Source organism: Schistocerca gregaria, chromosome 8, assembly GCF_023897955.1.
Source record: "Schistocerca gregaria isolate iqSchGreg1 chromosome 8, iqSchGreg1.2, whole genome shotgun sequence".
Lineage (NCBI taxonomy): Eukaryota > Metazoa > Arthropoda > Insecta > Orthoptera > Acrididae > Schistocerca > Schistocerca gregaria.
The window spans coordinates 195,447,497-195,460,583 of NC_064927.1; the positions used below are offsets into that span (position 1 = coordinate 195,447,497).

Here is a 13,087-nt window from a genome sequence, read left to right on the forward strand (position 1 = left end):
TTTCGACAAGATGTCGTTCATGCAAGACGGAGCTCGACTCCATCAAAGCAGGAGAGAGTCTGATGTCCAGGAGGAGCGCTTTGGAGATTGGCATAGGTCTCGATTGGCCGCCATATTCTCCAGATATGAACCCATGCTACACCTTTTTGTGGGGTTATATTAAATACAAAACGGGCAGAAATAAACCCAAAACCACTGCTGAGCTGAAAACAGCCATTCAGGAGATCATGCAGATTTCGCTATTCATCTGCGCCACATCATCACCAATGGTGACAGTCATAGCGAATATGTAATAACCTAAGTCCGAATATCTGTAGTGAAGTTTACACGTTGAATAAAGTGTGTGCACACCTTAGTTTGTAATTAATTTACAAGCCCGCCCGGTTAGGCTGGTTCCCCTTATTCCGCCTCAGCTACACTACGTCGGCGATTACTGCGCAAACACGTACGCATATACCACCATTACTCTACCACACAAACATTTGGTATTACACACGTCTGGTACGAGACGAGGGGTGAAGTGGACTGCGGTAGTCGTCGTGGGGTTGTGGACTACTACGGCTGCAGCGGTTGGTCCATCTTTGGAATGCAATACAGCAGCGATTTTGGGTGCACGGATTTGACGATTCCTCGATAGGTTCGTGGTGATATGTGACACGAAATGTCACCATGCGAATCACATAACTCCACCTATTACAGACACGTGACTTGTGGCCGCGGAACTGGCGTCGCCGGCCGCGGTGGCCGAGCGGTTCTAGGCGCTACAATCTGGAACCGCGCGACCGCTACTCTCGCAGCTTCGAATCCTGCCTCGGGCATGAATGTGATGTCCTTAGCGTTTCTAGGTCCATGTTTAACATACAACATATATACAACTAATTTACTTTATTTTTCATATAGTTCAGCAATTGCATCCTGTACCATCACAACAGGCATGCATTAACAGCCTCAGCTTTGGAATAGGTTCTTCCAGCGTAAGGTATTACTTTTGTTTACAAGTGTCAAATTTTTTACTGTCACCACCCCATGCATTCCACAGGGCATAGCTGATCTGCCATACGAATGAATGGTCTAAAGAGCAGAGACACGAGTGGTAGCTCACCAGGCAGGCAGCTGTAGAGGAGCACGGTGGCGAGCAGGAAGATGGCGCCCAGTCCGAACAGCAGCCCGTAGAGCAGGCCGCGCTGGCGGTTGGGCTTCCAGGAGACGGACCTGTCGCTGCAGTAGAGCAGCTGCCCGCGGCCGCCGTGGCCCGCCGCGTCTGCGCAGTAGCGCTCCAGGGGCTGCGCCAGCGCCACGCCCCCCACCAGCGCGCTGCCGTTGGCCAGCAGCTGCCACGACTGCGCCTCGTACGTCTCCGAGATGTGCTCGCCCTTCTCGCACTGTGGACAACAACCGGCACCGTCAAAACTCGCCACCATCTCTTCTCAGGATGGTCGTCATTCACGACAGAAAAGATCTCCTTTAATTCTTTCCTTCCATACTTTCCTGTGTCGCCAAACTAACAATTCCTTGATTCCTCAGGACTTGTAGTATCGACTGATCCTTCGCTGAGTCAAGGCTAGCGACCCACTCCTGCTTCGCACAGGGAGCGTTGTCTACTGCCACATGACCTGTCTGGCGTAGCGATAATCCGAAATACTATATAGTGTGATTCAACTGCCCCCATGTAGTTTTATGCAAACGGCACTTCATATGAATCAGCAACGGTATACACACATGCGACAACCGTGTAATCGCTGTAAGTTCCCCCTCAGACCGTTCGGTGACAGTTGACAAACACAATCATACTGTAAAAATCCAAGTGAGAATTGCCCATGGGTTACGACTTTTTATTTGACCAAGATATACCTTACTTCCGCCATACTTATTCAAATGGCTCCAGTCTTTGTTTGGGTAGTGATCAGTGTAGCCACAGTCATATATGTTATGAATGTCTCTGGAGGTATATTACATTTATTGTACTTAATCATTTGTAAGTGGTTCAAGAATGTAGCCTTATAAAGTCTGTTACACCACGAGAAACATCGAAATTAAAGGGAAAGATATCACAAGGGGGCAATGTGGAACTAACAACTTTACAGTATATAACCCAACGAAAAAGTTAATACACGAGATGATTCAGCTGCCCTACCGATGCCATTTTACGCAACCTCACATGAGAGAACAATATTGTTGACCAGTTCGCTCTCGAGATGGGAAGAACATTGTAAAAATGACAGAGAATAACGGTGTAGTATATGAAGACATCTTAGACCTCCTATACAAATTTTGTTTGTGAAACTATTTTAGCACATTAACGCGGCGAATCATATAGTAATCTTCTCATTAGGTAATATACCGGAAAGCTGTTACTTTCATCCTTCCCATTTTGATATTTCCTGTTAATTTCGTTGTTTCTGGTGGTGAAACACATTGTATATGGCAACGTTTCTGAATCATTTCGGAAAGATTAAGTACTATAAACGAAATAAACTCGCAGAGACATCCAGAACCTGTATGATTATAGTGCTAATCACACAAAGAAAGATTGGAGGCATGTGGATAACTAAGGCAGAAGTGAGAGTTATCTTCGTCCAGAAATGCTGTGTAACTCATGGCCAATCATCAATTGCATTATTTTCAGTATGTTTCCGTTTGCAGGCAGTCAACCAAAGCTCTAAGATGGAACCTATTCCTGTTATGTGGGTGTCGCCTTGTTTTTAGATGCCGTTCCTGATCTATACAGAGCGCAGGTTGCATAAAACGACAACGGTAGGGGCAGCTCAGTCACACTGCATAAATACAAGTAATTGTTCTACGATGACATAAAAAACCTCGCAAGATCCTTCTTTAGTTGAAATTTTTACACAATACTCCAATAAAAAATGCTGTACTGGTTTTCTGGTAAAAACCGACCATTAGACAAATTGTTTCTCTCCTATATATTCCGTCTTCTCATGTATAATTTTTAACTAAAATTTTATGCAAAAATACCTCTTCTCTTGTTTTTTTCCTCGAAACCTGCTCTAACAGAAAACAAGAGTTGTATTTATAGCTCACTGGCTTATGATTAGAGTAGTACTATGCAATCTAAATCATCTGGATCTTCGTAATCCTATCCATTTACAGATTAAAATTATGTGAAATAGCTGGCATTGAATACTATTCTCACAGGTCCAGCAGCAAGAGGACCGTCATACCGTGTACAGCAGTGATTCCAGCCGATTTACCTATTCATTTTAAGCGACTTCAGTTCCCAATCAGGATACTTATGGGTATAACACGAAACAAGGCTTAAACGAGCGGAGGAAGGAGGAGATGGACAGAGAGAGGGAAGAAAAGAGATAGGAGAAGGAGGAGAAGATGGACAGAGAGAGATGGAGGAGAAGAAGGCGAAAGAGAGGAGAAATGAAGAGACCCACAGTGAGAGAACGGAGAAACAGATTAGGACGTATGTCTGATTCCCATACATGCACTCTAAGTCAAAATAAAACGACGCACCGCAAAGAAATTACCCGAATGGGTCAAATATCGACAGATGTGATGTGCATGGATAGGCAAATAAATGATAACAGTTTCAAAAAAATTGTATCATTTATGTTAGAGAAAGTGATCTACAAATTGAGCATAATGCATTGGTCCATCTCTGTTCTTTATGCAAGCAGTTATTCTGCTTGGAACTGATTGATTGAGTTGTTGGGGGCCCTCCGAGGGGTAACGTGCCAAATTCTATCCAACTGGTGCGTTAAATCGTCAAAATCCCGAGATGATTGTGGAGGTTCCTGCCCAAAATGTTCCAAATGTTCTCAATTGGGTAGAGATCCTGCGACCTTGCAGGTCGAAGTAGGGTTTGGTAAGCATGAAGAGTAGGAACGCTTGCGGAGTGTGAGCGGGCATTATCTTGTTGAAATGCAAGCCCACGATGGCTTGCCATGAATAACAGCAAATGGGTCGCAGAATATCGTCGACGAACCGCTGTGCTGTAAGGTTGCAGCGGACGACAACCAAAGGAGTTCTGCTATGAAAAGAAATGGCACCCTAGCTCATTGCTCCTGGGTATCGGGCCGTATGGCGGGCAAGTAACGTTGCTACTTCACCGCTGTCAGCAATATCTTCAGCCCCGAATCTCATTGACTGGAGTATAAATGTCTACAGTAATGAGTCCCACGTCGAACTGAACTCTGAAGATCAAAGAAGATATTTGTGGGAGACGCCCCATACAGCGTTGGGAGACCACGCTGACTGTCGTTCACCATACGGTCTGACAACCAGGGTGGTTGTCTGGGGTGCAATTTCTTTTTATAGCAGGACCCCTTTGGCTGCCTTCCGCAACACCGTTACAGCACAACGAAACGTCGACGATATGCTACGCCCTGTTTTGTTGCCATTTCAACAAGACAATGCCTGCTCGCACACGGCGAATGCTTCTATGGCTTGTCTTCGTGCTTGCCAAACCCTACGTTGGCCAACAGGGTCGTCGGTTCTCTCCCCAGTTGAGAACGTTTGGAGCATTATGGGCGGGGACGTCCAACAATTTCCGGATTTTGATAATCTAATGCGCCAATTGGACAGAATTTGGCACTATATCCCTCAGCAGGAAATCCAACAACTCCGTCAATCAATAGCAAGCCGAATAATTGTTTGCATAAGGGGCGGGGTGGTCCAACGCGATACTGACTTGCTCAGTTTGTGAAACTCTTTCTGCAAACCATTGCCGGTTTCGCTAGAAAATTACATACAGAAACCTTTCTTATGAATCATTCTGTCTGTTAGTGAGAAGGACATCAAAATCCCTACAGTTTCGTCAGCTTAGTTTCCGCTTACACAGATAGAAAAACGTGGAGGAGAATTTTTAGCATATTGCAGCCCCGTCAGCAACTGTGAAAGACTAATTTTATGGTCTTTACTAGGTTTCGGCTAAATTAATCTAGCCTCCTTCAGAAGCATAAAATTACTATAACATGCCAGAGTAAGGCACAGTCAACATTAAAATTAAAACCTATAGTATCGTGGTACCATGTCGAATTAAAGCTACGTAACTGGCCGACCGCATGGTGAAGATATATATTTCATACTAATGTCAAGTAATACATGTCCAGATACTTTAGATCGGTAGTGTAGAATATACACTGTGATTATAATTAAAATTCCAGTTCCAAAACGCTGTAAAAAGAGAACCACTGCTCAGAACGATGTCAAATTTCAACGGAATGTTATTGAAGGGAGACTTTATGGAAACAAATAAAAGTAACGAAAATTTTCGCACTAGATGGTCCTGTAAGAGGCGGAATATGGAAAATAATAGAAGTGCGGTACATCGCTGTTCCTCCGTTTCCATCTAAATTCTGGTAAAGCTCTTTTGCAAGAACGGTGACTGTGCGCCAGCAGCTTCACAGAAGTTCACACACTCGAGGGTGCCAAAAAAGGCAATGGTCCAATGTCTGCTAAGGGTCTGGAGAAAATTATTACGAAATTCGAGAAGACCATTTTTTCGAAATGCAATGTGGCAGAGGGAGAAAAAACAACTGATCCGACGTCAGTAGAAGATGCGGCCACAGCATTGCAGGAGGCATCGAGAGATAGTGTGCGAACATAAAGTGGAACTGCCCAAACTTTGGACAAGCCAGTGATAACTGTTCATAGAATTCTATGAAATATCTTGTAAAGTCATTAGATGATCAAAACGACTTGCAAAATGATTTAGATATCTGTATGGTGCGAAAAGTGGAAATTGACCATTAATAAGGAAAAGTTTGAGGTTATTCACATGAGTACTAAAAGAAATCAGCTAAATTTCGATTACCCGATAAGTCACACAAATCTGAAAGCTGTAAATTCAACTAAATACTTAGGGATTACAGTTACAAATAACCTAAGTTGGGACGTTCACATTGATAATATTGTGGGTAGAGTAAACCAAAGACTGATATTCTTTGGCAGAACACTTAGAACGTTCAACAGGTCTACTAAAGACTGCTTACACCACGCTTGTCCGCCCTATTCTGGAGTATTGCTGTGCGGTGTGGGACCCGCTTCAGGGGGGACTGACGGATGACATCGAAAAAGTACAAAGAAGGGCAGCTCGTTTTGTATTATCGTGAAATAGGGGAGATAGTGTCACAGACATAATATGTGAATTGGAGTGGCAATCATTAAAACAAAGGCGTTTTTCGTTGTGACGGGATCTTCTCATGAAATTTCAAGCACCAGTTTTCTCCTCCGATTGCGAAAACATTCTGTTGGCACCCACCTATACAGGGAGAATGATCAGCACGATAAAATAACAGAAATCAGGACTCGCACAGAAAAATTTAAGTGCTCGTTTCTCCTGTGTGCCGTTCGAGAGTAGAACGGTAGAGAGACAGCTTGAAGGTGGTTCATTGAACCCTCTGCCAGGTACTTTGTTGTGAATAGCAGAGTAATCACGTAGATGTAGATGTAGATTGCAATCCACCCAAAATTATCTGTATTCAGGAGTTGCTTCATGTTGACCTGCCAGTAAGACAAACGTTAGCTCTAGCATGTCTTTCTCCCATGGAAGTGGACAATGAATGGCCACGTGACATTCCGCGGAAAGACGAAGCCCCTTTCCATCTCCAATGACGGAAAATCCGCACGCACGTCAACCGACACTGCTTCATTCTGCAAAGATGAAAATGTGTGGCGTGGTTGACGGCATCGTTTATCGTAGGGCCATATCTGTTTCCAAGAGATGGGTCCTGCAGGTTCTGTTTCCTGTAACGTCATTGGTAAACGTTATGAGAGCGTTTTGCATACCAACGTCATTCCAACCCTTCAAATCGTGGATATGTGGGTAAGATCTAGTTTATACTTGATGGCGCTCCTCTGCACATGGCACAACCAGTGAAGCGGCTGCGGCAGAGGCATTTCGGCAATGCTAGAATTATCAGCCGTTATTTTCCTACAGTCTGGCCGTCCAGATCATCTCGTCCTCATCCATGTTACTTCTGGCTGTGGGGTTTGGGGGAAGTTCCTGTGTTCAGTGTTCCGATTACGAACATCGCATTCTGAACGTGGCCCCTGAGATACTCGCATCTGTTGTGGAATACGATGTTTCTCGATTTCAAGATCTAGTAGTAAACTGTGGACAGCATATTGAACATGTCTTGCACCAGTCTCACAACAATCATCATCAACATCATCATCATCATTTAAGACTGATTATGACTTTCAGCGTTCAGTCTGGAGCATAGCCCCCTTAAAAATTCCTCCACGATCCCCTATTCAGTGCTAACATTGGTGCCTCTTCTGATGTTAAACCTATTGCTTCAAAATCATTCTTAACCGAATCCAGGTACCTTCTCCTTGGTCTGCTCCGACTCCTCCTACCCTCTATTGCTGAACCCATGAGTCTCTTGGGTAACCTTGCTTCTCCCATGCGTGTAACATGACCCCACCATCTAAGCCTGTTCGTACTGACTGCTACATCTATAGAGTTCATTCCCAGTTTTTCTTTGATTTCTTCATTTTGGACACCCTCCTGCTATTGTTCCCATCTACTAGTACCTGCAATCATCCTAGCTACTTTCATATCCGTAACCTCAACCTTGTTGATAAGGTAACCTGAATCCACCCAGCTTTCACTCCCATACAACAAAGTTGGTCGAAAGATTGAACAGTACACAGATAACTTAGTCTTGGTACTGACTTCCTTATTGCCGAAGAGAGCAGATCGTAGCTGAGCGCTCACTGCATTAGCTTTGCTACACCTCGCTTCCAGTTCTTTCACTATGTTGCCATCCTGTGAGAATATGCATCCTAAGTACTTGAAACCGTCCACCTGTTCTAATTTTGTTCCTCCTATTTGGCACTCAATCCATTTATATTTCTTTCCCACTGACATTACTTTCGTTTTGGAGATGCTTATCTTCATACCATAGTCCTTACATTTCTGATCTAGCGCTGAAATATTACTTTGCAAACTTTCAATCGAATCTGCCGTCACACCTAAGTCATCCGCATATGCAAGACTGCTTATTTTGTGTTCACATATCTTAATCTCACCCAGCCAGTCTATTGTTTTCAACATATGATCCATAAATAATATGAACAACAGTGGCGACAGGTTGCAGCCTTGTTTTACCCCTGAAACTACTCTGAACCATGAGCTCAATTTACCGTCAAATCTAACTGCTCCCTGACTATCCATGTAAAGACCTTTAATTGCTTGCAAAAGTTTGCCTCCTATTCCATAATCTCTTAGAACAGACAATAACTTCCTCCTAGGGACCCGGTCATATGCCTTTTCTAGATCTATAAAGCATAGATACAATTCCCTGTTCCACTCATAACATTTCTCCATTATTTGCCGCATGCTAAAGATCTGGTCCTGACAACCTCTAAGAGGCCTAAACCCACACTGATTTTCATCCATTTGGTCCTCAACTAATACTCGCACTTTCCTTTCAACAATACCTGAGAAGATTTTACCCATAAGGCTGATTAAAGAGATACCTCTGTAGTTGTTACAATCTTTTCTCTGTCCATGTTTAAAGATTGGTGTGATTACTGCTTTTGTCCAGTCTGATGGAATCTGTCCCGACTCCCAGGCCATTTCAATTATTCTGTTTTCCCATTTAAGACCTGACATTCCACTGTATTTGATGAGTTCCGACTTAATTTCATCGACACCAGCTGCTTTATTGCACTGCAATCTATTGACCATTTTCTCCACTTCCTCAAATGTGATCGTATTTCCATCATCATTCCTATCCCATTCTACCTCGAAATCTGAAACATTGCTGATCGTATTTTCACCTACATTGAGCAACTGACAACAATTAAACATCGATTTCATTGTTGCCTTTTTATGCGATTTTTGACCTCGGGACAACTAAAAATCGAGTTAACTGTTGCTGTTTGCGTGGTTGTAGGCCTCAGGACAATTAAAATCCAATTTTTCCCGTGCGATACGGTAAGACCTTGCCGTAGTGGGTTGACGTACCTAGCTAAAATGCCAGAACTTTCATCCACATAGCACAGTACAGATGGTTCAGTTTGCAGAGCACACTGTAGTCATCGTATTGCGGTTCATCTATCGTTTGCCGCTCAGTCCGTGTATGTTATGACTCTTCAAGTTTCACTAAAGTGTTTTGTTTCCATAGCATTTCGCCTTTATTCGGTAATATTCCTATTCCGTAAAGTTAGATGTCATTCTGAGAAGTGGTAATTGAGCCGTGGTGCGCCTTTTCTGGCACACCAGCTCTTTGGCGCGACTATCGATTACCTGTCTGTAGTACGATCTTTGCACCGTTGTGATCTGGCGGCGGATTTTGCGGTAGGGGAGTTGGTCGTGGAGCTCGCTACGAGGCGATAGGACGTGCTTGAGGGGACGAAGGAGCAAAACACGAGGGCTCGGCCAGCCGGACGGTCGCGAGTTTGAGGTGCACCTGCCTGGTGTCGACTCCGGGCGCTGCTCGTCGCCTCGCTTTGGCACCTGTTTTCCCGGACAGGAGCATTTCCTGCAGACCATCTCGAACAACGCTCTCCATCGGAGGTGAAAGTGGTTTTGATGCCTTCGTTTCGTGGAACCATTTGCGTTGTAGCGACTGTCGCTTGTTGGTTAGTTGGTTGCCTTAATGTATGTGTTGTTGAAGTAAGAGCAACCGGCAAAGTGTGTTATCGCAAGAAGACCAGCAGTAACTACTTCCTTTAAGGAAATCAGCGTCCACAAAAGATGTAGTAAGCTATTGAAGATATTAGGTCATACTCTAGTTGTAATTTTCTGCATACCAAGGTTACACTATTGCCAGTTACATTGCAGACCTATGCAAGGAAATTAAAGTGCACAAAACCTAGTTTGTGCTGAACTTGTGCATTTGAATAACGTAGTATTATGTTGAAATTATTTCCATTTCATCTTTGTACACATTCACGGCTTTAATGATACGTGCAAATATTCTTTGCCTAACTATGAGAGTGTAAAAGTCTGATATTTTTGTCGTTCATTGTTTTAAAAACTATATTATTATTTATTGCTTCTTATATTAAGAGGGGTAGAACGTCAAACGGGCCGACTTGGAGCAGGAGAGGCATCACAGGACATTTTAATTTCCAGTGTCTATACTTCCACAAATAAATTCATAAAACTTTGTCAGCATCACCAGGAAGGATTCAGGATTCGCACTCATTGCAGTGGAAGTTCCAAAATATAACAAAATAATTTTTCTACGTGTGAAATTTCATCATTTTTTCACTTATTAATGGCTGCATTTCTTGCTATAGGTACACTTTTCTTCATAAGTTAGAGAGATTCTTCGATGAATTTTGCACAGCATACATACCATACTTACAGATGTATGAAACTCTAGAATTTATTTAATTTATGAAAAAACCAATGAGCTGTTGTGTTTTAAACTTGATGTTTAGAAAATACACAAATTTTGTAGTTAAATTACCTCAATGTTTACCACAGTTTTTAATACATTTGGAATATTCTAGAGTTTCATACACCTTTCAGTATGGTTTGTATGCTGTTCAAAATTCATCGAACCTTCTCTGTTACTTATGAAGAAAAGTGTACCTATAGCAACAAATGCAGCCATAAAAATGATGAAATTTCACATGTAAAAAAAATTACTTCGTTATGTTTTCGAACTTCCACTGCTATGAGTGTGAATTCGGAATCGTTCCGGGTCATGTTGACAAAGTTTTATGAATTTATTTGTAAAAGTGTAGACAGTTTCATGTCACGATTTATTCGGATCTATGTGACAGTGCCTCTCCTGCTCCAAGGCGGCCCGTTTGACGTCCTACCCCCCTTAATTGATGTTTGCTTGGTGTTGGCCGTGTTTTCTGCGGTCTGTTTGTGTTCCAGTTTTTGGTTCAAATGGCTCTGAGCACTATGGGACTTAACATCTATAGTCATCAGTCCCCTAGAACTTAAAACTATTTAAACCTAACTAACCTAAGGACATCACACAACACCCAGTCATCACGAGGTAGAAAACATCCCTGGCCCCACCGGGAATCGAACCCGGGCGTGGGAAGCGAGAACGCTATCGCACGACCACGAGCTGCGGACTGTTCCAGTTTTTCTCTGAGTTGGGGTGTGTGGGGGCGGCGCCACGTTCTGCTTCGGTGCACAGAAGCTGTGACGTGTCGTCTAATGGGAAGTGACTCCCAGTTGGACCCCGGCGTTAAGGTGTTGTTTTGGACGGCTGGTCTGCTGCTTCCGGCATTTTAAGTCACCTTTTGCTCAGGGCAGCCTGGAGTCACTGCCCGTTTGGTAGTTATTGAACCTATTTTATGTATAAGTAAAAAAAAAAGGGATTTTTAATTGGTTGGTAATCAGTTGCACGTATTAGCTTGGGCTCCTTGTGTTATTTGAGTTCGTAACGAACTGGTGTGCTTTGTAAACCATTTTCATACTATTGCACTCCGTCTTCAGGCCACAAGTGATCCATCGGGACCATACAATCGCCGTATCATTATCAGTTGAGGATGCGGAAAGGAGGGGCGTGTGGTCAGCACACCGCTCTCCCTGTCGTTACGGTGGTTTTCTTTGACCGGAACCGCTACTATTCGGTCGAGTAGCTCCTCAGTTGGCATCACGAGGCTGAGTGCACCCAGAAAAATGGCATCAGCGCATGGCGCCTGGATGGTCACCCATCCAAGGGCCGGCCACACCCGACAGCGCTTAACTTCGGTGATCTCACGGGAACCTGTGCATCCACTGCGGCAAGGATTCGTATTATTGAGTACTGACTTAAAAAGAAAGTAAGGGGAACATATGTGCCACATTGTAAAATTACCTTCCGATTGTAATTTTTGTTTCTTAATTATTGAAATCTCCAGCAAGTTGTTGTAATTGTACATTTTGCTTTTGTCTTAAGAACGGCCACGTGTTGATTACCTATAATTTGTTTTATAAAAGCTTGTTTGAATAAATTGTCATTAATTCATGTGCTAGTTGTGTTAAGGAGTAACTTTGTAGGGGCCTTGACCTTCCACAGTAAGTGTTCCCCTCATCCCGACTTCCTAAGTTACAGTAATGTTTTAGAGTAATTTAAAACTGGAACTTTAATTATTACCACCTTGTCTATGATGAATACTCATCACAAGTCATTGCAATGATGCAGAAAATTGGACTAGGTATCACTTAACACTTGCGGGATGAGATGCTGTGACCCATATCTAAGACTCTCCCCTGCCGCAGATCGCCGATTGTCCTCGGAGGATGCCTTCTGTAGTCGCAAGCGAAACGTCAGGGGAGAGTCTTAGGTATGGGCCACGGCATCTCATCGCGGAAGTGTTAAGTGATGACAACACTTGCCATGAAATCCTTCATTCTATGATTAGACTAGGTACCTTGGGGAATCCGTAGACCTCCCGGCGGCGCATGTTGGTCAGCTTGGGCAGCCAGGGCCTGGGTGGCTCTGGCGAGGCGTCGCTGACGCAGTCGACGTTCTGGTGGACGCGGTCCAGCTCGGCCACGTCCAGCTTGTAGCCCGAGGGGCAGCAGCTGCGCCAGCACCACACCGACGCCGACGAGCACTCGCACGCCAGCGCCACCAGCCGGCCCTCGCCGTCCTGTCCAGGGGAACCCCAGACTTCAAAATCTTCCCCGGGGAATCCTAAATTTCAAGATCCCCAATGCTGGGCTCGACAAGTCAAATATTTCAAGTATCGCTTGAAACACCTTTAACACTGCACTCATCATACTGTGTTATTGAATAGGCTTATCATGCAACATGCAGGCCGGCCGGGTGGCCGAGTGGTTCTAGGCGCTACAGTCTGGAACCGCGTAACCGCTACGGTCGCAGGTTCGAATCCTGCCTCGGGCGTGGATGTGTGTGATGTCCTTAGGTTAGTTAGGTTTAAGTAGTTCTAAGTTCTAGGGGACAGATGACCACAGCAGTTAAGTCCCATAGTTTTCAGAGCCATTTGAACCATTTTTGCAACATCTAGGACAGGTTCAGTCAGTATGCTGACATATATTGTAATAGCGAGAACAGGTTCAGTTAATATGATGACTGGGCAAAATAACAAACATCCCCTTAACGCTTTGACTACCATCTGGAAGTAAGATTGATAAAGATCTGCTCCACGTTATTGCTCCGTATCAACCTACCACTGGTAAAGG

General features: G+C 44.0%; 1 protein-coding gene across 2 annotated transcripts in view; it reads right to left on the minus strand.

Moving 5' to 3' along the window:
- Positions 1-13,087, minus strand: part of LOC126284535 (uncharacterized) — a 374,399-nt gene that overhangs the window by 244,548 nt on the left and 116,764 nt on the right. For both annotated transcript variants that reach the window (XM_049983534.1, XM_049983532.1), the window contains exons 3-4: positions 12,313-12,534; positions 1,103-1,382 (exon numbers count right to left, since the gene is read on the minus strand). In XM_049983534.1, the coding sequence (XP_049839491.1) occupies positions 1,103-1,382; positions 12,313-12,534 (502 nt within the window). The remainder of the gene's footprint in view (positions 1-1,102; positions 1,383-12,312; positions 12,535-13,087) is intronic.